Source organism: Lutra lutra, chromosome X (assembly GCF_902655055.1).
Source record: "Lutra lutra chromosome X, mLutLut1.2, whole genome shotgun sequence".
Classification (NCBI taxonomy): Eukaryota; Metazoa; Chordata; class Mammalia; order Carnivora; family Mustelidae; genus Lutra; species Lutra lutra.
The window spans coordinates 43,513,872-43,540,313 of record NC_062296.1 but is presented as its reverse complement, the minus strand read 5'-3'; the positions used below and the strand labels follow the sequence as shown (position 1 = coordinate 43,540,313).

Sequence of the window (26,442 nt, the reverse complement as noted above, 5' to 3'; positions counted from 1 at the left end):
TCTAGGATAAGTCTTAACCTCCATAACACATTAGGCGTGTAACCTTGGACAAGTCATTTAACCTTACTATGTTACAGTGCTTTATAAAGTTGGGGGGAGGGTAAGAAAAGCTATTTTAAGTGTGTTGTGAGGATAAAATGAGCAAATAATGTGTGCAAAGCACTTTGAACAGTGCCTAGCTTATAATATATGCTCAATAACGTTAACCATTATTATCATTACTAGTATAATCTAATAGCTAGCTGATAATGGCCTAAAGTTTTTTGTCTCATGGGTAACAATCCCATTTTCACAGGAGCCATTGGTGCCATAAACAGAGAAATGAGGAGGGGAGGATTTTCCATCATGATGAGGTCAGTGGGGAAGAGATTTGGGGAAGCCTTTTCTTATACCCCTTAAAACAAACTCTGCGGGCTTATTTTTACAGGGGGAGTACTGTCCTTTTGTGTCTGCAGCCTGAATAATTTCTCTTGAGGTAGAAAAAGAAAAGGATTATTCCAAAGGCCCCTTGTGATCTGGATAAGGCCGCTTGCAGTCAAAGTGGGAGCAAGTACCAGGAGCTCACTCTCCTTCCTCCTTCTAGACCCAGACTCTGGTTTTGTTTGGCCTACTGGTGAGCTAGTGCCTGGCTGAGTAGTGAGTCAGATCCCCATGGATTTGGTGTATGACTGTTGTAGTCATTCTGCATCTGTGCAAGCCCAAATAATTTCTCAGAGTGTTCCCTCTGGGCGTTCTTCGAGGCAACTCTCCTTTCCAGGGCATTCCAAGTCACTTGTAAAGGACTCCTGCGACCCTAGGTCTGGATGGTGTTGAGAAGCCCAGCAAGCTGCCATGGCTGAGACTGGGGCTAGAACTCAGGGCCAGTCCCGGGCTAGGTTGGGTAGTAAGAAATGTTCCGTTGAGGGTGTGTAGATTGAGAAGCCGGATGTCTTTCCAAAAGTTCCTTCAGAAATAAAAGGCCCTTTCTGTGCCTGCATGGGGGCCTGGCTGCTACTGCTTTGGCCAAGCATGAGGGACCACTCACACAGCAATGAAATCCTATGGGGGGGGTGGACGAAGGGGGGCATTTGGTTCCCATTTTGTTTGCTTGTTTTATAGAGATTCGTTAAACTTGTACTGAAACCAGCAGCTGAAGTTTTTAAAAAATCTCATCTCAAAAGAAAACACACACATAGCTTATACACTAATTATTTCCTAGCTGAGGATTTTCAATAACAACAATAATAATTCTCAGTCCCTATAGACACTTTGTAAACACTAGACATAGGTCCTTTGCGCCAGGGTATGAATGTGTGCTCTGATCTACATTCCAGTGCAATCAGAGCTTATAGAACTTTTAGATGCAAATCACTGAAGTTAAGCAACACCCCCCCACCCCCCGCCACCAAACCAGTCTTTCTCTCTTTCATGTACCCTGTTCTCAGAAGTGGAAGGAGGAAAGAAGAATGTTTCTCTTGTCCTTTGCCCTGGCCTGGAGCTGCTAGAGCTCTACATATGAGTATGTTTGTGTAGGAGGATGGGGATCGTGGCTTTTTTAAAAAAAAAAAAAAAAGTTTATTTATTTATTTGAGAGAGAGAGAGAGAGAGAGAGCAAGCTTGTGCGCGAATGAGCACACAAGCAGGGGGAAGGGGAGAAGCAAGCCCCTCGTGGAGCAGGGAGCCTAACATAGGGCTCCATCCCAGGACCCCAGGATCATGACCTGAGCCCAGGACAGACACTTAACAACTGAGCCACCCAGGCACCCCTGGTGATGGTGACTTTTTGACTGCTATTCAATCCATCCATCCATCCATCCAATTTACTCATTTAACAAATACTAAGTAACCTACTAGGTGCCAGGCACTCTGTAAAGGGCTATAATATCCTCTGTCCCTTTAGTGGATTTTCCAGCTTCTTTCAGAGCATTTGGGCCTTATACCCTCTTCTCTTCAACAGGGGTGATCGAGGAGTAAGGGGCTGGTATGGACAGAAGGAGGGAGAATGACTGGGATAGTTGCTGAAGAGAGGCATGGAGGAAATATATTTTCTCCAGTCATTCAGGGTCCCCTTGTTTTCCCTCATCATGGAGGTGTTTTTCTCCACGTAGCTCTAACAGGGGTGAGCAGAGAACTTTGGGGTGACTGGAGGTCCACCCTGGCCCAAGACTGTACCTTGGGTACCAGTGACAATTCTAGAGCACAGTGTTTCAACCTCCAACACAGAAGCCGAATCCTGGATTGGTTACTGAGGGACCCTGCCAGCAGCTGGCTCCAAAGTTGGCTTTGGCTCTGGGCTAGATTTGTGGAAGTTGGGGCCCAGGCTCCTCACTCAGCTGCTTGTATTGATCTCCAGGCCTCTTTTGTCTCCTCCTCCCCAGTGGAAGCCTCTCCCCCTCTCCCTGTCTCCCCCTCTGCCTCTCAGCCTCTTCCGCTTTCCTCCTCTGCTTCTAATGAATTGAAATCTCTGAAGAGAGCCGCGAAGGCTCTGGTAGTTTTACAAAACTGTCCTTGCTCTTTTTGCCTTTGCCCAGTCAAGGGTATCTTTGCCCGAGGTCGGAGCGATGCTGTGAGTCCCAATGTGATTGCATAGCAACACACAGCGGCTCAGAGAGGGGAGGAGGAGGAGAGAGAAAGAGAAGAGGGCAGGAAGGTGGGAGAGACGGAGGGAGAGTGTGCATACAGCAGCTGTCGGCATCCCTGTCTCAGGGACTTCTTTGCTGATTCACAAAGGCAGCCCGGTGCCAGCCTCCCAGCTCCCAGTTGCAGCCTGCTCCTCAGACCTGCCGGAATCAGAAGGTAGGCCACGGAGCAACGATTCCCCAGCCTCGCCCTTTTTCGGCAGGGTGAGGGGAAATGACTGAGGGAAGGGAAGCTTCAGAGATACTGTGTGTGTGTGTGTGTATGTGTGTGTGTGTGTGTGTGTGTGTGTGTGTGTGTGTGTGTGTCTCCTTGCCTGCTGCCTGCATGCGCCTTTGGGGGAAAACTTGCATTAAAAAAAAATGCCCACAATGAAGTAGCTGCTGCTTGGATTGGGGCGGGGGTGGGGGGAGAAAAGAAGGTGCCCAGGAACAACAGAAACTCAAGCCAATTTGAGCAACTAATGAATAAAAGGAAGGTCCACAGTTTGCTTCTTAGAGAGGAGAGGGCTATCATTTCTTTCCTTGTTTGCTGGCTTGTTTGTTCATTTTGTTTGTTCTCAATGACATGCTTTTTGTCCAAGGGTGGATTTCCTGGTGGGAGGGAAGGGAAGGGGTGTGGAAAGCCCAGGCTGAAAAGGGAGGAGGGAGAAACCCTGGGACCTCAGAGCAGGTTTCCTGAGCAAATGAATGTCTAGTCGGCAGACAGGACACAGGAGTGCCTCCCTGGAGTAAACTAAACTGGGCTCTGCCTTGGGAGCTGGGTGTTGAAGGCACATCCTAATCTCCGCCCTTACTTCCTGGTTCAATTCATCTTCTCTGTGGCATTTTCCCCTTCGCTTCTTCCCTTGGTTCCCCCCCCACACCCCACCACGATCAGGAGGTACCTCTCCACTCTTGAGAGCATAGCTTGGCGTGCTTGCAGTGGGGCTCACCTCTCCTGAAGTCAAACACCCTATTCCTTCTGGGCTCCTTACCTTTCCTGGCACCAGGCCCAACGCCCCAGCCTGGTAAGTGTGCCTGAGACTGTGTGGGTAGCTAAAGTTTCTCCTGCCTGTGATAAGCAGACAGGGCCAGGCCTTCTGGGTGTTGGGTTCAAGCAGGTGGCTGGGCTGGACTGGGGTGAAGTAGCCACTGCCTGTTTCCATCAAGAGCATGGTGCATGCCGAATGGAAGAGAACATACTTTTCTCTTACATTCTCTTTTTGATCGTTCAAGAGAACCGAAAGTCTTTAGAAAGCTCTAGGTCTAATTCACGTGAGTTCCTGACTTTTCCAAAAGGAATCCTTGTTTCTAGATTAAAGGCCCTCAGGTAAATCACCTTTTAAAAGGCCCTGTGGGAACCACCAACCTCAGGAGATTTTTTTTCCCTCCCTCTGGGATTTGGGTGGGGAGATGGTTCCAGAGAACTTGGGAGCCTTCTAAGGAAACCCTCCCTGAAAAGGAGGTGCTGTGAGTCAAAGTGATAAGTATTCTGTCCCCCAAAGAAGACAGAGCCCCTCTTTTCCTGGGTGGGCCCACCTCTTCCTTGCAGTCTGGCTTCCTACAAACTCTTGCTGGGGGGAAGAAGATACATGGAAAGTTGTTTCCCCAGTCATTCTGCTCTCTTGCCAAGTCTCTCTGGAGCTCTGCATCAGAGCACCCTTCAGTTCCAAAACCACCCAGAGGAGGAAGTATGGCTCGAAGCAGCAAACTTAGCAAAAGCCCAAGAGCCAAAATTAGAGAGTGTATCTGGGATGCAGCACTTCTAAGTATAGATTCCCCAGAAGTTTCTGAGGTTCTATCTGCCCCAGTGCCAGATAGGAGGGGCTCTCCCTCACGAAGCCCAAGCAGATATCCTTCCAAACTTGCCAGGGACAATCAGGAGAAACCCACTCTATGCGAGCTATACCATGCGACGACATTCCTCCCTTATAAGGGATTCTAAACACACATCCGCAACTGAAATAGCAAGTGAGACAAATCCCTTCTAGGACAGCACTTACCACACTGATGTCTCACAGAATGCTGTTCTGAGAGAATGTTAATAGATTCTGTTTTAAAATAAGGAGTGGTGGTGGTGGTGGTGTGGGGGTGCGTTCCGTGGTCCAATAATTTTTTTTGGAAAACGCTTCAAGACCAAATTCTCCTCCTAAGAGAGTCACAGTGTATATAACAATAACAAAAAGGCTCTGAGCCGGACTGCCATAAATAAATCCGTTTAATTTTGTTTAACGCAGCAGCTCGCAAACGGATTTGACCAAGGAATGCTCTTCTACATGGAAAGCCCTTCAGAATCTTGCAGACACAGTTTTGGGAATTGCTGCTCAAAAAGACAAAGCCAAACAAACAAACAAAGAAGCTGGGAGAATTTGTCACGTGGAAAAAACTTAATAAGATAATCTAATCCAATTCTGCCTTTTTCAATGAGAGAGAAACTAATAGATGCATCAAATTGGTCTCTTAGGCAAAGGTAATGAGTATCTGAGAGTGTGGAACCCTCATCTCCTGATTCTCAGTCTCTAGGGCAGCTTCTACAGCAGGTTCCCTCCTATGAAACTAGTCCCAGGAAAATGGAACAGGTTGAAGGGATAATCTTGTCATTTGGAGGGCAACATGGGTATCTTACACATTTCTTTAGTATTTTGTCACATCTGAAAAGTGTGGATTCTTTTCAGCATGGGATTTGTTGCATTCTTTCAACCAATGTGCTGTGAAAATTTTGTCTATGCCAAAAAGATACAAAGAATAATGTAACAAGAATCAGAATGCCCACCACCCAGCCTAAGAAGAAAACATCACAAGTAGAATTGAAACCCTCTGTCTGTCCTTCTATGGTTAAAACTTCCTCTTCCCCACACCACCTCCCTCTGAAGTAACCACTGTGTCCTGCATTTGGTACTTATGAGTCTCATGCACTTATTTATACTTTTGCTACATACGTAGGTGTCTTTAAACAGCAGATACCATTTCTTTGCATGGTTACATTTGTGTTATATTCGCAGTGTTACCTTTGTGAATCATCTGTGTTGGGACATGTGACTCTAGGTTACTTATTTTTTTCACTACTGTATAACATTCCACTTAATGAATATGTCATAATTTATTCATCCATTCTGCTGTTTATGGACATTTAGGCTGTTTCCGGTTTTTAGCTCACAGCTCGAGCTATCCTTATCATTCTTTTGTAGATATTCTTATGTGACTGTTGCTATTGGGTATATATCTAGAAAGGAATTGTCCCATCACAGGGTATGAAAATATTCACCTTTGGGAGATATTGTCAAATTGCTCTCCAAATTGGTTGACTAACTTATACTCCCACCAGCAGTGTTTAAAGGTTTCAGATGTATTACATTAATTGGGCTTAGAATAAAATGCTCCCCATGGGGATGGATCTCTGATTCTTTTCACTGGAGAATACACTTCATCTTGAAATTCCTTGACAACTATGTGTTCTCAGGAATACATTTCATTCTTTCTGTTTGCAAATGAGGAGTTTGGGGGCGCTTGGGTGCCTCAGCCGGCTGAGCATCTGCCTTCAGCTGAGGTCATGATCCCAGACGTCTGAGATTGAGCCCCCTCATCAGTGGGTTCGAGCCCTGCATCCAGTTCCCCACCCAGCGAGGAGCCTGCTTCTCACTCTCCTTCTGCCATTCTCCCCCTGCTTGTGCTCTCTGGCTTTATCTCTTTGTCAAATAAAGAAATAAAATCTAAAAAAAAAATAAATGAGGGGGTTGGTCTAGATAATCTCTAAGGCTCCTTCCAGTTTGACACTCCGAGTCTCCATGATTTATTCATTAAGTGAGAGCATTTGAAGCAGAACCTCAGTTTTTGGCTACATTGCAAGAATTATTTTAGGAACACATAACAAGGTTCAGTACCAGTGAGATGTGTGTCTTCTCTCTTGGTGCCATGCTGTCAGGTGGAAAGGCAATGCTGTGAGAGAGGGCGCCATCATTCATTGTTACCTCAGATTAGAGAGAGGAATCTATAGCACATGGGAAGGGGGTCTTCTTCCCACTGCTGTGTTCTTTGCCAAACCTCTCGTGATTTAAAAGTCTTCCCTATTTATTTATTTTTCTCCCAAGAATAATAAACACTTGGTATAAAATACATATAAATGTATGTGTATGTATCTATGTATACATATGTTTGTGTGTATGTATACATACGCAAGGTATATAAAGCCAAAGGGAGAGTTCCCCTCATACAACCTCTCCAGAAATATTGTTGCTGAGCGGTTTTGTGTCTCCTTGCAGACTTTCTTTCTATGCATATGCTCATGTAGATGTTTTTCAAAAGCTTTTTGCATAATTGGTGCTCTCTCAGACATATGACTCTGAACTTATTTTCTTTTATCTAAAATATGTATCTTCAATATCTGTTCACATCAGTATATCTAGATCTCTCTCTCTCTTTTTAAAAGATTTTATTTATTCATTTGAGAGAGAGAGAGAACACAAGCAGGAGAGGCAGAGGGAGAGGGAGAAGCAGACTCCCCCTGAGCAGGGAGCCCGACGTGGGGCTCAATCCCAGGACCCCGGGATCATGACCTGAGCCGAAGGCAGACGCTTAACCTACCAGGTGCTGGATCTACCTCTTTTTAACAGCTACATAATATTTCATTTCATGAGTGGCTGTAGTAATAGGTAAGATGTGAGTACTTACTAGATGTCAGAAAGCATGAATGAACTCCTTGCAACCAGGCTATGAGGTAGGTCTTTTCCTTATCCCGGGTTTACAGATGCAGGGACTGATGCACGGTAAGGTCAGGGGGCTTGTCTAAATCTGTGCTGATGAGTAGTGGAGGCAGGATGCAAATCTGTGTGTCCTGGCTCAGAGCCCACACCCTTACCTGTCACACTGTGCCACCTCTCTGACAATAGCCCACTTAACCAGTCCCCTGGTAATGACCACTTGAGTTTTGTGATTGCAAACAATACTGCAGCAGATACCCTCACCCATTTCTGCAAGTATTTCTGTAGGATAGATGCCTAGACTTCTCTAGTTCCTAGGGGGAAAGACTTTATTTGTTCATTTAAAAAAAATATCTACTGAGTTCTAAGGCGCAGGAGGAGCTCAGAGGTCAGACTAGGAGAGTTGACCAGAATTTTACTTCTCAGATGTCCTAGGAAAGTCACTGAAAAGCTGTGTAGGGTTTACCAGCTGGGTGATCCCCCAAATCCCAGACTCACTGCATCCTCTTAATATGTCTGGGTGAGGAACAGCCTAGTTAAGTGCTTGGGCTCCCACCTGGTGGTCCATAGCCAAAAAAAAAAAAAAAAAAAAAAAAAAAAAAAAACTCTGCTTGCTAGCGGTCCATGACTACAATGCCTCAGGGCCTGGGTTCTAGAAGTTCCAAAGACAGAATAGTGTTCACAGTGAAGAACTTGTGCTCTGGGACACTTTTGCCTCAGATACAAATCCCAGCTCCTCACCCCATAATTCACAGTATCACTTTGAACCGTTTACTTACTGCCTCTGTTCCTCTGCCCAATGAAGACAGTAGCAACCACTTCATGGGGTTGTCGCAAAGATTAAATGAGTTGATTCTATAGACTGATTAGTTAATGATATAAAACATGGGGTACAATGAGTTTTAACTGTTCTTATTTATCTGGCTGTGGAAAAGCCACTACACTAATCTTTACAGAAAACAGTTGAAGACGTCCATGGCATGTTGGTGAGGAATGGGAAGGGAGGGAGGAAGTGGCTGTTAAGTGGGTACAAAAGGATGTTCAGTACAAACTACATCTCTTGTAGGTGGCCCAGGGCTTTTGTGGGTGTGGGTAATTATTCTGTTTTTCAACCCAAGCAGTGACTATATGAGAATTTGCTGTATGATATTTTAGTATATTTTACACATCTGCCTTATGCATTCTTTGTAAGTATATTGTATTTCTCAGGTTAAAAAGAGAGAAAATCCAGGGGTGCCTGGGTGGCTCAGTCAGTTAAGTGGCTGCTTTCAGCTCAGGTCATGATCTCGGGGTCCTGGGATCGAGCCCCATGTCAGGCTCCCTGTTCGGCGGAGAGCCTGCTTCTCCCTCTCCCTCTGCCTGCCGCTCTGCCTGCTTGTGCTATCTCTCTGTCAAATAATTAAAAACCTTTAAAAAACATAAAAAGAGAGAAAATCCCGAAAGAATGGAGGGAATTCTCCCACCTCTGTCTGGTAGCCAATTGGCTCCCTTATCCAAAGGCAATCAATATTAACAGACTCTTTTGTATGCTTTTATTTTATTGCATGTAAATTTTTTGCATCAATACCACATACTTTCCTTTTGGTTTTACACAAATGTGAACTAACTACCTTATTTTTTCTTCTTTTCTTTTTACTTAAAATTATGCCCTGAGAGGTTATTCCATATTGTCACATAAAGTGTTATTACTTGTGTTTTTTTTTTAAAGAATTATTTATTTATTTATTTATTTATTTGACAGACAGAGATCACAAGGAGGCAGAGAGGCAGGCAGGGGTGGGGGAGAAGCAGGCTCCCCGCTGAGCAGGGACCCTGATGCGGGGCTCCATCCGAGGACCCTGAGATCATGACCTGAGCCGAAGGCAGAGGCTTAACCCACTGAGCCACCCAGGCGCCCTGTTACTTGTGTTTTTAACCGCTGTATAGAGTTCCATTGTATGGATATATCAGTATTTATTTAACTAGTCCCGTACTAATGAAAATTTAGGTTGTTTGCAATTTCGTTTGCCGCTTCAAGACTTGCTTCAAATGCTAACATTCTGTATACATCACTTCACACAAATGCAGATAAATACGTGTATCCAAAGTGTTTTTCTTCATCCCTTCTGGGATTTGTACCTACAAAGTTGAGGACCTGTACACTGACCTAATTAGAGTTCAATTCCAAAAATCAAGTCAGGAAACATTCACCGAGTGCTTGCTGTGTACTTGGCACCATCTTAAAAAAAATATGTGGGATAGAAATAAATATCAGACATAAACCTTGTCCTCCTATAGCCACAATTTTGCTTTCATGTTAGAATCCTGGTATTTCCCAAATGTTTTTAAAACTTTTCTCTCTGCCCAAGAGAAATAACGTTTCCCCTGCTGAGTCTTTCTGGAAGGGCCTGTCTGTGGCTTTGAAAACCAGGAAGAGTGTTCCTAGTAGCAAAAAGCCACAGGTTGGTATCTAGCAGGATCCTTAGGGGAGAGCACAGAAAATTTAGCTCTACCCCCAAAGCATCCTTCGCACTACTCCATGTGTACATATCTTCTCTCTCACCTCAGCTCAAAAGGATCTCATCCATAAATACATCCTAAATCCCTCTAATTTAAGGCACATGCTTCCTCATCTGTGACCTCTCATGGCACGGTTTCTGTGTCCCACATAAGGTCTGAATCATTTTTTTCCCCTTAAGTTATACTTTTAAAAAATATGTCTTATTTCCTACACTTGGCCATCTGGGGACTAAGATTCATCTCCAATTCCTCCCAACCTCTGCAAATTAAAAGGAGAAACAGGAAGAGAATCAGTATATACAGGTGGAAATGTGAGACATCATGGAGGTAAACTGAGAGGCAGAAGGAAGAATCTTTTTGTAGAACAAAGAGCACTGACCAGGAGTTAGGAGACCCAGGCTCACTTGTGTCTCAGCATCTTCATCTCTCAAATAAGATCATAATTCTGGCTGGGCCAACCTGACCAGGTAGAACTGAGGATCGAGAATGACAGCACAGCCGGCTACAAAACGTGCTCTACAAACACGGGGAATGCTAGTATTTTGATGTTTGACAAGTCTTACACGTTAATGTTTTACAGGGTTACAAACCAAGGTCTAGAGAGGTGGAATGACTTGAGTCACAGTCAGTGGCAAAGTCTGAAAACAGCAGAGAATAGTCAAGGTAGGACCAGAAAGAGTTTAGGCCTTCTCTTCCTTCACTGGGATTAGAAGATCTGAATTCTCTGTCTGTGTTTGTTTTATTTTTGTTTTGTGAAGCATCAACCGGACATCAGGTCAGTAGAGGAATTAGAAGGAAGGAAGTTAGTTTGTAGAGAGGTGAACCTCAGAAGAGACAAAGAGATAGTTCATGAAAGAAGAAACACAACTGGTCACCATAAATGTTGGGCAAAGGTTAAGCATCATTAGCAATTAAGGAAATACAGAGAACTTTTCAAGATGCCATCTTCTCTTATAAAAATAGGAAAGATATTTTATTTTATTTTATTTTTTAAAAAGATTTTATTTATTTATTTGACAGAGAGAGATTCCAAGTAGGCAGAGAGGCAGGCAGAGAGAGAGGGAGAAGCAGGCTCCCCGCTGAGCAGAAAGCCCGATGTGGGACTCGATCCTAGGACCCTGAGATCATGACTCGAGCCAAAGGCAGTGGCTTAACGCACTGAGCCACCCAAGCGCCCCGGCAAAGATATTTTAAAAATAAGAATACTCACTATTGGCAAGTGTGCTGGGAAACTGGCACTCTCATACATTGCTGGTGTTAGTATAAAGTGATCTATTTCTTCTAAGGCAATTTAGAAATACGCATCATGAGCCTGAAATTGGTTCATACCCTTTGGTCCGGGAATTCTCCCTTCTAGGAAATTATCATAAGAAAAGAATCACAGATATGCATAAGGCTGTTCATGGCAGTGTGACGTACATCTACTTGTTAAAATTATGGTATATCCATTCACCTGAATAGTATACAACATGTTTACAGCTAACACTTATTTAGCAGTGTACTATTGCCAGACACTGTACCAAGTTATTTAGATACATTATTAATTTTAATAATTCTGTGAGGGCAATATCATTGTCATCTCCCTTTTGCTGATGAGGACACTGAAGCTCAGAGAGGTTAACTCATCCCAGGCCACAGGGTGAGTAGTGTGGGTCTTAATCTATGTCTGTATAATACCAAAGCCAATGGCCTCAAGCATAGTGCTCTGTCACCTTTGCAGCCATTAGAAATCATGTTTTAGAGGAATAGTGACATTCTAAAATGGTCATGATATAAATGGCCAATGAAAAAAGCACAATGTGATCTGTATCATAGGATGACAACTGGAGATGTATGGATATAGTTTTTTTCATAGAAAAACTACTGCAAGTCTTCACACTTATTAGTAGTAGCTATTTCTGGGTAGTAGTATTATAGGTTATTTTAATTTTCATCCTCGTGATTTTTTTGGATTTTCCAGTTTTCCTATAAAGAACATGCATTACTTGTGTAGTCAGCAAAAATAAACACGTTAACATAAAAAAGTTTTGAAGGCAAACCTTTTGTAGCCTTCATGCTTATAACACATCTAGAGTAATACTTCATTTTTTATCTGAGTTACTAATTATTTTATGTTGGTGTCAGATAAGAGGGGAACCATCTTTTCAACCATTTTTTGGAGAATCTCTTTGGGTATGAGCAGCTATGTAGCTGTGTAATCTCTTGAAACTCATAAACTGTCCTTCAGACCATAAACTCTTTCATCTTTATGATCTGTAACAGTCCCTAGTCTCAGACCAAGGACCCCTGAGGAGGGGGGAAGGACTCTCAATGCAAGAAGTCCATAGATCTTTAAATGTATTAATGTTTTTTCTCACTCTGTAAGTACTAAAAGTACAGCTACTATTGTAGGTAAGAGTGGGTGAAGTGAAATTCTTTTATTCTTTTAATCTTAAGAGGCCCTTATACCTAAAATGTTGGGAACCACCAAAATAGAGACTAAAAATGGTGGCTTTTTAATCATCAACATCAGGGATCAAAGATGCTCACTCCCTACTCTTTGGATCAGGGTTTGCCAGCCCAACATTTAAAGCTATCACTTTAGCATTTGCAAACATTGTCTTTGTTACCCATTCTCATCCCACTTGTGCACATTCACTAAACTGTCAACTGATTTGCACATCTAACTTTTTCACTCATGTCTTCCTTTTCTCAGCTCATCTAAAGCTGAATGTGTCTCAAGCATAGCTTATCATGGAACACTGCCCAAGCATGGCTTATTATGGAACACTGTCCTCACCCCCAACCACACCAAATTTGCTCCTTCTCCTGTCTTCCCTCTCTTGCTGTTGGCAACATTATCAACCCAGGTCCCAAATTAGAAACGTTTTCACTCCTCCATCTCCTTCACCCTTCACATTCAATTGATCACCGAGCTTAATGTACTTTACCTCTTTGGTAAGTATTTCATAATCCCTGCTCTCTGCTCCCTCCTCACTGTTGCAGTGCTTGCCCATTAGAAGGTCTTCTCAATGGGTTCTTCCCTAGGGAGAATTACTCCGCAAGGCAGGCAGAGGGTTCTTTCTAAAATGCAACTCTGCTCGAGTCATTCCCCTGCTTAAATCTTCAGTGCCTCCCTATTGCCTACAAGATAAAGCCCAGAATTTTCCACTTATCATTCAAGGCATGACCCAATCTGGCCATGACCAGCCTCATCTGCTGCTTCCCACACCATACATTTCATTTTGTGCTGTTTGGAATTATTATTATTATTATTATTATTATTATTATTACTTTGTCTTTTCTCTCCCACCTAATGATAATCTTGATTTCTCTTTCATGGCTCACCTTAAGTGTATTTCATCTAGGGAGACTTTTCTTGACATGACCAGATAGAACTAACCTCATCTATCCCTTCGCTCCATCCCATAAATACTTCTATTATTAATGCGAGTAGCAGTTTATGGCTTGATTTTTCCCATGTCTATTCTTTCTATATGTGAACTCCTCAGGGGCAGGCACCATGTCTTTTTCATCTCTGTGCCTCCTAAACTCTAGCCAAATGGAACTTATTGTGCTCTGAACATGCTATGCTTTTTTTGGTGACATCCATTTTTGCATAGGTGGGTTCCACTGATGGAATACCCTTCTCCCTTTTTCCCCTTCTCTGCATAGGCAAACATCTACTTGTCCTTTGAGACTTGGCTCAAATGCCTTCTCTCTGAAATCTTCGCACATTCTCAGAGTTAGTCGTTCCCCTGTCTGTGCTCCCCAAGCTTCTGGTCAAATCTCGATTATAGCACTTTTTACATAAGCATTTTATTATAGTTATGGGCTTATATGACTGCCTCCCCTCATCCCAATCTCCCCCACCCTCTTCTCGAGGCTGTGAGATCTCAGACAGCAAATCATCTATTGTGCACAAAGCACAATAGATAAACACATACTTCTTTGGTCAATAATTAAAGTCTCTTATGGTACATGGCAGCTTGGGAAAAACTACTGGGTAGACCAGTAAGCTTTGAATACTGATTTACATAACTGGTCAAGGCACCATTGGGTATGTGTTGAGTTTGTAGGCCTTTTCTAGGTCTCAACTCTGAATCTCTCCTTGTTGCTTTTCCAGGTGCTTATGGTCAACGGTTGGTGCACTGCCCATTCTCATCCCCCATGAGCCTTGGTTCTGATGCAACCTATGGTCATGCAGGGATGCCCTTATACCCTCCCACGATGTCATGAATGGCGAGCAGCTGACCAGTTCCATCACAACAGCAGCCTCCGAAGCACCTGCCCCCAGCCTCAGGTAAGAGGCTGATAGCAAGACAAAGTCCTCCGGAGAAAGGGTGGACACAGGATCCGTGTGTGTTCTTGTGGGTGTCCATGCTTCCTAAGGCTCTAGGGCACTCTCTATATACCCGAAACCCTGGGGTGGGCAAGGGACCTCCTTCTGGCTCATCCCTTGTCACACATGAAGTCTTTTATAGGGGCACAGGGCAAGGAAATGTGTTGGGCTGGGCTGGGCCCCCATGACTGAGGGGGACTGGTTCCATGTTAACCTCCCAAGGGAGGTCCCAGAAGAGTAACCCTTCAGAGTGTGACCTAGGACAAGGCAGGACCTTTCTTTACCTTAGCTTCTTTATGGCATACTTTACATTCTGCACCTACAAAATATTCTCTTTTCTTCAGTTGGCTCTTCCTCTCAAGTCTTTAGTCTTACAGCTCCTGGCTCAGCCCTGCTAACAGTCTCTTGACCTTCATACCTGTCTCTCCTTTCCTCTCTTCTGCCTAGGAGTGAAAGGGTGGTGCTGTGTGTTCCTGCCTATTTATGTTGGTGGGTGGGCAGAGGATGTATGAGAGGCAGTAATCCCAAGAAGATAGCCCCCTTTCCTGACAATGAGGAAGGTCCATGGGAAGTTAACTGGGCAAGGGGGAAGCATAAACATATTTTGGCTTGTCCTACTGTGCTTTGGGGTTGAGAGGCCATGAGGGTGTGAAAAAGTACTATGTCTCCTAGTATCTCACAGATGGACTGTAATGCTGAGTCACTATTGAGGGTGCAGACAGCAGCAGAGTATACAGGGAGGAAGAAGGGAAGGAGAATGGTCTTAGGGATAGAGAATATGGATGCTGAGGAGTCCATTTTGCAGAGAAGGAAATGAAGGAAAATTTCCATGAAGGAAAATTTTGGAAAGACATAACAGCCAGGTCTTCTTGAGCCATGCCCCCACATTTAACCAGAGAGAAATTGCCACCTCTAACATATTCTCAAGCCAGTGTCAACTTAGCATCTCCCAGTGTACCTACCCCTTCCCCAGAGTGGGACTGACATAGGGTCAAGGGATTGAGAAGCCTGGGCCCTTCCAAAATGCTTGCCCTGCACATCATGCCCCCCCTCCAAGATTCACCACCTCGGCAGAGGGACCTGAGGGCTTCATTTTGTAATTGAGAAAGCTGAGACCAACCCCTCTCCTCTACCACTGTCCAGTTTCTTCTTTTCCTTCCCAATGGCTCTGACTTTGTCTTAAAGTTTCAAGAGATTAGGAGAGAGCCCTTTGGGGATTGCAGTGAGGAGCAAACATCTTGGCCACAAAAGCCAGAAGTAGAAGGCCAGTGGTAGGGAACGAAAAATGTCATTTCTTATTTGCCTATTGTGTGCCTGGCTCTACTAGAGGGACTTGTGAATAAAAGGGGGAACAAGGAAGGGAGAACAAGGTGATGAGATATAGTAGGGGGGGCCAAATGGGGATTTGGGAAATGAAGAAATCTGAAGGGAATGGAAGCCTAACATGGGTGGACCCCGGTTCATCATGGGAACTTCTCTCAGAAACAGGAACACTTGGTTGTAGCTGGGTCATGAGGAGCCATTTTGAGCTCTGGGGGCATTCCCCATCTAGGGGACTCTGTGAGACTAGCTTGAGCCCGGTTATCCCAGCATCAGCAGAGCTGTGACCCAGAACTAGAGCCCCTCCCTGCTCTTGGCCTGCCATCCCCTGCCATCCCGGTTCCACCCAGAATGGCTCCACCCTGGACCCTCAGGAAGGGTCAGGCAGCTGCTCCAACTATTCCTGTAGGTGGGCCTCAGCATGGAAACAATGTGGAACTGTGGAAAGACCAGAAGACTCTGTTGGAGATAAATGAGGATGGGAACAGAACCCTTTTTGGTAAAAGCGAAGTGTTTTCCCTCAATGCTGAGTGGTGGGGGCCTAGCTCGGGAATGTTAACCTTTCCCCCAGGCAAGTCTGCTGGAGAAAAAGAAGAGGGGCCACTTCCAGAAGGGGCCCTGCCCCTGAGGCCAGTGGCCCAGGGCAGTACAAGCAGGGCACAGGGGCCTCCCTCTCACTGGATCCCTGCACAGAGCTGCTGGGTTCCATTTTTCCCTCTCCCTCCCCAGCAGAGGTCTAAGGGGAGGCCCCAAGACCCATCTATTTCCCCCTAGCCTTAAAGTGCAGTGAGAATCTGGGGAGGTGGAAAATGACTATCCCTCCATTCCCCTCTACTTCCCAAAGGCAGGGCAGAGCACCCCCTTGTTTCCGCAGTGGGCTTGGATGAATCTTCTGCTGTCCAAATTCCTGATCCTGACTTCCCATGGCTCTGTCCCCAGGTGTGCCACACCCATTCCTCACTGCCTCTGGGCACACTTCCTTAAAGACAAGCCCATCCTCCTGCTAGGCTTTGGGGAAGTAGCTTACCAGAGGTTTGTCACCAAAGTGGTCTGATCCTTTCCTCTCTCTGGCAGGGGGTGGGGGGGTGGGGGGCTGGGGGGCTGGGAGGCAGGGGCTGTAGGCAGTGAGTCCCTTCATGCTGCTGTGGAAAGGGAAAACAGATCAAGAGAAATTCCCCTCTTTACGCCCCTCCTCAGCACCATGGAATGCCCAGTCCCACTCCCGCTGTCTTTGCCAGCCTGGGAGGGCCCTCCTGGCCCCCGTGTGGCGGGCCCAGGCGGGAGTGAGCTGGAATTCTCCAGGGACAAAGCTCTGATTCACCCGCTGAGCCCTGACATAGCCGCCCCCTCCAGATTCCTGGGGGGTCAGTAAACAAACAGGGTGATAGCTCCCGCCTCCTGACCTGGCTCAGCTCTGCAGGCCTCCCCCGAGGGAGCCTGCTTAGAGCCTGTCAGACTCTGCCTGCGGCTCACCAGGCACTGATTCTGCAAGCTGAGGGATAATCATGGAGCTGCCGAGTCCTGCAACCAAGTCTTCAGGCAGCACAGGTAGGGTCAGCTCATGGGGACACAGGGGGACTAAATTCAGAACTTTGCCCTTGAGCTGCATTGCTCCCTCACTTCCCTTTCAGTATGTGGCTGTGAGCTGGGGTTTTAATGGGGTGATTGGTTTTCTAGATTGCCTGGAGAGTCTTGTGTGGGAAGACACTACCATTTGGGGGGAAAGGGAGACTAGAAAATCTCAGGCCTCACCGGAACCATGTTCTTTCTACAGAAGGCAAGCAGGTAGATAGGCGGGCAGGCAGGTGGGTTTCCCCAGGCTGGGATTGAGTGGCACAGGCTGAGATTTCCTCCTCCATACTCTCCTTCCCTCTACCCCCCTCTGCCCCTGGCTGGGCAGTCCTGGCACTGTGCTAGAGGTAGCTAAGTTCTTAAGGGCCATTTGACACAACCTCATTTCCCCAAACTTTTTAAGACCCTTCAGGTCGAGCAAGTGATGGGCTCTGAGCTTGAGGGCTCAAGGGCGAGCCTTCGGCAGGCTTCACGGCTGGTCCCCTTACCTGCTGACTCTGGTCAGGGTCCTTTGGAGATCAGGATCAAAAATGTGGCTTTAGCTCTTTCCCATTGTAGATGAACAGTTCTCTTTAGGATGATTTCTAGGCTTCCTGACTGATAGAAAATGCAGGTGGGGGAAGAGGGAGAGGGGACACTAAAACCTAGATTCATTTGCAAAGTAGGACATCTATTATCAATGGCTCTCTCTGGCTGATCTATTCTCTCTCCCTGAATCTCTGAGGCAGCCCCTCAGCTTTCTTTTCTGGAAGGTTGGCTAAACTGTGGGACACTGAAGCATGAGCCTATGGCTTACCCTGAATGCTGTGGTTGCCAATGATTGGGCAATTCTGAGCAGCTCTTGTCTAAAGCAAGTACTTCCAGAATCCCATCCAGGCAGTAAGTAGTCTTGGCAGAATTTACAGTAATAAGAGTAATAATGATAGTAGTCAGCAGTTCAAAGTGACTAACCTGTGCCAAGAGAGGACCTTGCGAAGAGCAGAGCCACGGAGGCTTCCTTTATCTCACCCTGCCCCCCACCCCCCCAAACACACCCTGGGACAAGCCGTTCTCTCCCCTTATTCACATTTGTCCCATCCTTGGCTTGGTGCAGACCAGGGTGTGGCACACTCCGGGGATCACAGAATGTCTGTGTTTCTGTCCAGGTTAGAGCTGCTGCTACCACCCCTGCGCCTCCTCAGGATGGTGCTGGGGTTTCCTGCCTAAGCCCAAAGCTCTTCAACGGGTCTGTTGGTGCCGCTGGACCTCTAGAACCACCAGCCATGAATCTGTGTTGGAATGAAATAAAAAAGAAGTCTCACAACCTCCGGTAAGGCCTGGCCCCTAGAAGAGGAGACTAAGGCAATTGGCTGGGACAGTGTTGGGCTACTTTTACTGCTGCTGCAACTTACCATTCTCCTCTCAGCCTGTGTGTCCCCCTCTCGTCAGCCTCATCACCCACTTCTTTTCCTTCTCTGGTCTTTGGAAAGGACCCTGGGTCAGAAGTCAGGAGACTTGGATTCGAGCCTCAGTTTTAAGTAGCTCTGTCACCTTGGATACATGGTTTGGGTTATGGGGATTTCACTTTTATTTTATTTTTTAAGAAAAATAAATGAGTGAAGGAACTGTCCTAACTACCTCACAGTGTTGTTGTGAGGATTCTTTCTTTTTTTTTTTTTTAAAGACAGACAGAGATCACCAGTAGGCAGGAAAGCAGAGAGAGGGGGAAGCAGGCTCCCTGCTAGGCAGAGAGCCCAATGCATGGCTCAATCCCAGAATCCTGGGATCATGACCTGAGCCGAAGGCAGAGGCTTTAATCCACTGAGCCACCCAGGCACCCCTGTTGTGAGGATTCTTATAAGATACAAAAATGCTTTCTGGACTTAAAAGCACTGATGTATAAATGAATGATATGATTACTCCTTCTTCATCTCGTGTTTGCTGTCCAGCTTGGTAGATCTTATCTGCTCTCTTCCCAGTCCTTTTATACCTTCTACTCCCATCCATTGGTTATCAGCCCATCTATTCCTCCCCAGACCAGGGCAAATCAGGCAAATCAGTAAGAGCATGAAAGCCATTCCTATATTGGTTGTTCCTCTTTTCTTTACCCCTCTACGTAACTTACCCCCACACATTTCCTCTCCACTCCCTATTATGAAAACCCAAACTCCTGCCTGTTGTTAGGCTTTGGCTGGAATGAGGCAGCATAGAGAAGCTGAAAGAATGCAGGCTCTGGGGTAAATGAATCTGAGTTCAAATCATAGCTCTACTTATGATTTAACTATGTGACCTTGGGCAAATTGCTTAACCTTCATAGGCAACGGGAGGTTACTTACTTTGCAAGCTTGCTTCTCTGAGAATTAGTGGAAGCGATCATTTAGGTAAGGGCTTAGCCCAAGTGGTAAGGAGGCAATGAATAGTTATTATTGTCAGATAAGGGGAATGAGCTTGATGGCTGTACCTAGGCTGGCCTCCAGCCTCCTACCACTTGGTCCTCAACTCAAGTTTCATTTGGAGAGGGAGGCATACTGAGATGATTATAGTGTGCGCATTTTTCTCCTTCCATATGTCAACTCTCTAGCCTATGGTGCTGTCATCTTTTAGAACCCTTGGGTTGCATAAATTTGTGTGCGTCCTCATACATGCGAGTGCCCACATTCAGTTGCCTGACTAAACCTTTCTACTTGCTATATCCTTTTCTACTCAGAGGTTAGGGTCTGAGAAGCCTCTGTTGATGAGTAATTTAGCATGATTTGAGTTCCTCCAGAGCAAGACAGCAACCAGACAGCTGTCCCCACTAATGCCTTTGCTCAGTTTCCTCCCCAGCCTGATGCTGGGCACACAACTGAATTAACTGACATCCGCACTGATGTTCCCCACCCATGGACCTCCCCACTGGTTTTTAGTACTGTACTCCCATGTGAAGGTGCCTTGGGAACTTCTGTGGCTGAGGAGAAGGGAGGACTCTGGGCCTCCTCCCACTTCAACCAGAGCAGCTCCTCTTTAATCTGTTTTATGTATTAAAGCTCCACATAAACATTTGGGAAAAGTGTTTTGCCATTTAAAAAAAAAAAAAGAAGATTAAAAATCACTGGTTTTATGCCTTGTGTGTAGTGCTCGCCTTGAGGCCTTCTCGGACCACAGTGGAAAGCTTCAGCTCCCTCTCCAAGAGATTATTGACTGGCTCAGCCAAAAAGATGAGGAATTGTCATCTCAGCTGCCCTTGCAAGGGGATGTGGCCCTGGTGCAACAGGAGAAGGAGACACATGCGGTAGGTTTGAGTTATGGAGGCTGTGGTGTCTAGCCTTTCAGCTGGGAAGGGATATTTTTTGCAGGATTCTGACAGATGGGCCCCTAGCCTGTGCTTAGACACCTGAAGTAACAAGAAGCTGGATCCAGTTTACTGTTTTGGACTCTACCAGAGTAAATCAAACCTTTTCTCCCCAGCCCTTTCATCAGAAATTGGCCTTCTTTCAAATCCTGCCTGATTTTTAGTGGGCACATGGGAAAATGAACATAATACAATGTTAAGTGAAAAAAAAAAACATAGGATACGAAGCTATATAAAGGTGGATCTCAATTGTACAAAAATTTATATAGATGTGTATGCATGTATACACACATACAAAAACATAAGAAGGAACTATATAAAAAAGTTCACAATGGTTAAGGCTAGGTGATGAAATTAGAGTTCTTTCTAATTTTCTTCTTCATACTTTTCTGAAATTTCTAAGATTTCAGTGACATATATTACCTATTGTAATCAGAAACTAGCAATATTTCTTCCTTTTTCTTTTTTTGAAGATTTTGTTTACTTATTTGACAGAGAGAGAGATCACAAGTAGGCAGAGAGAAAGGGGGAAGCAGGCTCCCTGCTGCGAGGAGAGCACAATACGGGCCTCAATCCCAAGACCCTGAGACCATGACCTGAGCTGAAGGCAGAGGCTTAACCCACTGAACCACACAGGCACCCCAACAGTTATTTCTTAAAAGTGAATACAGGATGCACTAGAAGAAATACTTATGTGATAGAGCAGAGGTGTAGCTAAGGTGACAATGGCAATCACACTGCAATATAAATGTATCAAATCAATGTGTTGTATACCTTAAATTTATATAATCATACATGTCAATTTATCTCAATTTGAAAGGTGGATGCAGAATGGAATACAGTACAGCAAGAAAATAAACTTTAACCCCATGGCACAGCATGGATGACTCTTAAAAGCAGTATGTTTAGTGAGAAAAAGCCAGATACAAAAAGAGTACATACTGTATAATACCATTTACATAAAGTTCAAAATGAGCAAAACTAATCAGTGGTATTACAAGTCAGGACAATGGTTACCTAAAGGGGAAGAATGAGATAGTGACCAGAAGGGGCCACCGAAATGTACCTTCTAGGATGCTGACGGAGTTCTGTTCTTGAAGGAGTTCAGTACTGATTTCAGATATAGAATCACTTTATGGAAATTCCTCAAGCTGTCCACTTTTGATTTGTATACTCTTCTCTATATTTCGACAAAAAAATTAATTAAAATTATAATATAAATCCTACATATCTGGTTTTGATTTCTCTAAGCCCCTCATTGGGAACTTTCTGGGTCTTCCAGAGAACCAAGATTCCCAACCCCAAATCTCCATATTTCTCTCTACCTTGCGGCATATACAGACCCATGTCATTCTAAAGAGACCTCCCAGTGTCAGAGTCATTTTTCTGCCTACACGGAGGACTGCACCTCTTTCTGTCTGGGTAGCCCGAAGATACATGATAATGCTAAAGGATCAAGTTGCACTGAAGAGAAGAAAGGTCATCAATTACAGAATGGAATTTAAAGCAATGGAAAAATTTTACTTCCCTGTTGACCATGTTGCTAAACTTCATAGGCCTTTATGGAAGATGTCAAGTCTCGGGGCCCCTATATCTACTCTGTGCTGGAGTCAGCTCAGGCCTTCCTGTCCCAGCACCCATTTGAGGAATTAGAGGATCCTCGTTCTGAGAGCAAAGGTGGGTGGTCTTCCCCTCTTTTGCCTTCTTAGCAATGAACTGCTAAACACCCTCCTGCCTTCCCCAAACTCATTTTCTCAGCTGTTATCTAGGAGGATAATTTTCTCTTAGGGGTCCAAAGTTGGGAAGGAGCAAGATTCACATTGCAGGAAAAAGCAAAGAGAACAGAAGCTGGAGTAGGAGAGACCAATGTGTGGCCCAAAGCTGTATGTGGCTCTGTGGAGCATCATCTATGGCCTTCTAATGAGACATAAAAAGGAAAAAAACACAAAGGACTCGAACCCATTGAGCTGCCTTAGTGAATGAAAGTAGTAGTAGTATGTCCTTCAAAAACGTACTGCTTCATTCCAACATAGACATGAGGTGATGTGCTAACAATAAAAAAATCTTTCTAAAATCTAAAAAGTTAGGTGATGACACTTCAGGAAAAAAAATTATTGTGCCTTCTGGTCCCTTTCCTCGGTAGAGTAGGCCACTCTAGGTCTAGGTTTAATTAAGGTAGCAGTGGGAGATTCATGGTGATTGGGTATGAGTGGTAGCCCAGCAGGCCCTCTTCTCCAGGAAGAGTCCTCAGCTTCTCAATACTGGCTATGAATGGCCTGGAAGAGCCCTTTTTTAACTGAGTCCTTTGTTAAAGCTTTGACTAGCTCTGTTTACTTCCAGCCCCTCAATAGGAGGCTAGTAGTCAATTTACTGACCAGGGGGCCTCAGATAGGACAAGCCTGGAGTTTTGGGGGTCTAAATCTCCTCCTGAGGGGAAATCTGAGGGAGGAAGAAGAAGCCTCCAATTTAGATGCCTAGATGGAAAAGCTGGGCGAGTTATGCTAACCTCTCCTGGGCATAAAATGCCTCCCTGGTTTGGATGGAAGTGGGCAGCAGACACTAACACAAAATAACGTTCTAGAGTCATGTGAATAGAACTCTGGATGATTTGCCTCACTGCACCTCTTAAAATATTTTACTCATAGTCTACCTTGCCCATTTTCTGAGAATATGAGGGGAAATCCTCATAGTAGGGGGAAAGTAACAACATGGTCTCTTGACTGTGGTGGGGGATCCATGAATCAACACATGTGATAAATCACGCAGTGCTAAGTATACACACACACACACACACACACACACACACACAAACACACACATTTTACAAAGGTCTATCTTTGTCTCTGTCTTTCCCTGGGCTGCCCCTGCCATGTTGGCCTGACCCGGCTTCCTCCTTGCTCTTACAGATACCTCTCCCAGACAACGGATTCAGAACCTTAGCCGCTTTGTGTGGAAGCAAGCAACAGTAGCCAGTGAACTATGGGAGAAGCTGACAGCCCGCTGTGTAGACCAGCACCGCCACATTGAGCACACTCTGGAGCAGCTGTTGGAGATCCAAGGAGCAATGGAGGAATTAAGCAATACTCTGACACAGGCTGAGGGAGTCCGAGCCACATGGGAGCCCATTGGGGATCTCTTCATTGATTCACTCCCTGAGCACATTCAGGCTCTTAAGGTATGCAGGCCTGTAGCCTGACTATGGTCCACCCTGAGACCTAACACTCCTCCCAGTCCCTGCTACTGAAGCTTCACTTCACCTACAGAAAGGTGGACCAGACTGCAACTGAATCTTTCCCAGTTTATGTGCTGGATTTGGGGGCTGGTTTAGCTGGAGTCTCTCCTCTGTCCTTCCACTGTCTTCTCTTTCCCTGCTGTTTTCTGAGAGTTGGAAAGGAAGAGGATAAGGACAGTGGCCGCCCACACCTGAGTCCAAATGGCCTAATAGCAAGCACCTGGGTCGTGCTGTTGAAACAAAAATTTGTGGGTGAAGAGGGAGGACTTGTGGTGAATGACTAATGGTTCCTCTTTCCCACTCTCTGATTGCTGTGGGACTTGGGTTCTGGTTCTATAGCTGTTCAAAGAAGAATTCTCCCCCATGAAAGATGGAGTGAAATTGGTGAATGATCTTGCCCACCAACTTGCCATTTCTGATGTACACTTGTCAATGGAGAATTCCCGAGCCCTGGAGCAGATCAATGTCCGCTGGAAACAACTACAGGTAGAAGAGAAGCCTGGAGTGAGCCATAGGGAAGAGCTTTGATGTAACTAGGCTTGGGGGAAATATTCTTCAGGCCAAAAGAAAGTAAAAGGGCATTAAAGTGGGACCTACGTGGGAAAAGAATTGTAGAGTGTTTCGGGCCAGGGAACAGACTTCTCAACCTCTAAGCTGCAGGGAGTAATTGAAATGAAGATCTGAGAGGGGCCTGTCTAAATGCAGGCATTCAGGTGGACAGGGGCAGATGAGGAGTGACTATGGCCTGGAATTAAGGATGCTCTTCTCTGACCCTTGGGAGTGATGTGGAAGGGCCAGAAGATAGTGACCATGGGAGGAGCTAGCCTGTAAAGGACTTCACAAAGATTTCCAGAGGTGCCTGGAAATCCTACACTAAATCTCTGGAATGAACTCACTGACTCTCTGCCTCTTTCCATAGGTGTCAATTGGTGAGAGGCTTAAACAGCTCCAGGATGCCCACCGGGACTTTGGGCCTGGGTCACAGCACTTCCTCTCCTGTACGTGAGACAAACTAGACTTCACTTAGCAGAACCTCAGCTACCTTCCAAGAGAGTCTACTCTCATCCCTTCAGGGCCTGGTAGGAGCCCAGGATATCCTGGCATCCAAGAAGCTATAAGGATAAAACAGCCTAGTAGAGCGGTTGAAAAGACAGGCTCTTAGGTCAGAGAGGCCAAGTCCAAGTCACTGCTCCTTGACTTAATAGCTGGGCAAGCTTGAAAAAAAACAGCTTAACCTTTCTGACCATCAATTTTCCTGATATGTAAAAAGAGGACAAAATATTACGTAACTCATAGGGTTATGGAAGTTAAATACCTTCATTTTTTCAACATTTATTGAAGACATTGGTGCTACCTCAGTGAACGAAACAGACACAAGTCTTTAGACTTGTAGAGCTTATCCACTAGTAAGGAAAGCCGAAATGTAAACAAGTAAGTGCAGTATATATATATTGCACTTACTTGTTGACAAGTGCTGTGGAAGAAAGTAAAGCAGAGAAAGCATGAAAAGGCAGTGCTGTACTCGATGAGGGAGGCATTGCAAATTCAAATAGGATAGTCCAGAAAGATCTCACTGAGAGCAGCACAATTGAGTAGAAACCTCAGGGACACCAGGGCATGAGCCCCGTGGATATCTGAGGAAGGGAAGAGTGCACCAGGCAGAGGGAATAGCAACTTCTAGGACCTTAAGGCGGGGACATGCCTGAGGAACAGGAGGAAGGCTGGTGTAGAAGTATTACAGAGAGGAGGAAGTGGGAGATCAGAAGGGTAGCAGGAGACCAGGGCACAGAGTACCCTTGTAGGGCATGGTCAGTCCTTGGAATTATACTCGAAATGGCATTGGGAGACTTTGGAGGGGTTTGGGCAGAAAGATGACATGATCCGACAGAGTCAGGGTGTTGGGGGGCAAAAGCGGGAGCAGGAAGACCTGTTAGGAAGCATATGATAATCATCCAGGTGAGGGATTATGGTGACCCAGGTCAGATGGCAGCAGTGGAGATGGTGAGAATATACAGATATGAAAATCAGCTATGCGCGCAAAGCACTTAGCACAGTCTCTGGCTCATAGTGGGAACTCAATAAATGTGAATGGCGGTTAGAACTCGTGCTCTTATAATCACTGGCATGCAGCTCTACCTCCAGTGGGCTCTTATACAAAGGGAAACTGTAGTGAGGAGGTTGGCCAGGTCACGAAACCCTCCTTCCATCTGGAAGATACAGCCATGGAGCAGAGAAAGGCATCCTTTTCCAGAATTCTCCGCCAGAGGGAAACGGGCAGTAGCATTCCCCATTGCACCGCAGTACCAAGAAGCTTGACCTCGTGGGAAAAGGGCTTTGAGGGTCCACTTAGTATCCACAGCAGCACAGAATGGGTAGAAATTGCAGGCTTCTCAGGGAAGAGATCGTCAGGGTGGCTGAGACCGGGTATTCCTGTTCAGGCCCTTGCTGCCTCTCTGAAACATGAGGGTATCGGTGACAATTTCTTCTTTCCTTGGCCTAACATCAGGGAGAGAGTGCGTTCATCAGTTTTTGCTGCACCTTCAGGGGCTGTTAAGAGCTGGCAGGGCGTCAGGCTTCCCCTTTTGGGCTAGACCACCTACTCAGGAGGAGAGTGCAGGGGAGTCCCTGGGGATCTAAAGAGCATAAGCGGCCAACTTCTTTCTCTCTTTCTCTTCTCTTCTACCAGCCTCTGTGCAGGTTCCCTGGGAAAGAGCAATTTCACCCAATAAAGTTCCCTACTACATCAAGTAAGTGACCATCTGAATTAGAAGTGGGTCATTCACCTGCCCACAACCCCTCCCTTGCCTGTCTTTTTTTCTCCCTATCCCTCCTTATCTGTTGGGATTCCTCCATCCTGTCCGGGTTTTCCTCCTACTCATCTCAAGAGCTCAAGA

General features: G+C 45.5%; 1 protein-coding gene across 4 annotated transcripts in view; it reads left to right on the top strand.

Annotated features, from left to right (window-relative positions):
- Positions 1 to 328: 328 nt before the first annotated feature.
- DRP2 (dystrophin related protein 2) overlaps positions 329 to 26,442 on the top strand; it is a 44,994-nt gene continuing 18,880 nt past the window's right edge. For 2 of the 4 annotated variants that reach the window (XM_047716130.1, XM_047716134.1), the window contains exons 1-9: positions 2,433 to 2,775; positions 13,899 to 14,075; positions 18,152 to 18,315; positions 20,100 to 20,256; positions 21,873 to 21,993; positions 23,223 to 23,491; positions 23,888 to 24,034; positions 24,468 to 24,546; positions 26,235 to 26,295. In XM_047716130.1, the coding sequence (XP_047572086.1) occupies positions 13,959 to 14,075; positions 18,152 to 18,315; positions 20,100 to 20,256; positions 21,873 to 21,993; positions 23,223 to 23,491; positions 23,888 to 24,034; positions 24,468 to 24,546; positions 26,235 to 26,295 (1,115 nt within the window). In that variant the 5' untranslated portion in view covers positions 2,433 to 2,775; positions 13,899 to 13,958. Of the gene's footprint in view, positions 354 to 2,432; positions 2,776 to 13,898; positions 14,076 to 16,893; positions 16,983 to 18,151; positions 18,316 to 20,099; positions 20,257 to 21,872; positions 21,994 to 23,222; positions 23,492 to 23,887; positions 24,035 to 24,467; positions 24,547 to 26,234; positions 26,296 to 26,442 lie in introns of those variants that run through there. The other 2 variants (XM_047716132.1, XM_047716133.1) reach the window with 2 other exon arrangements.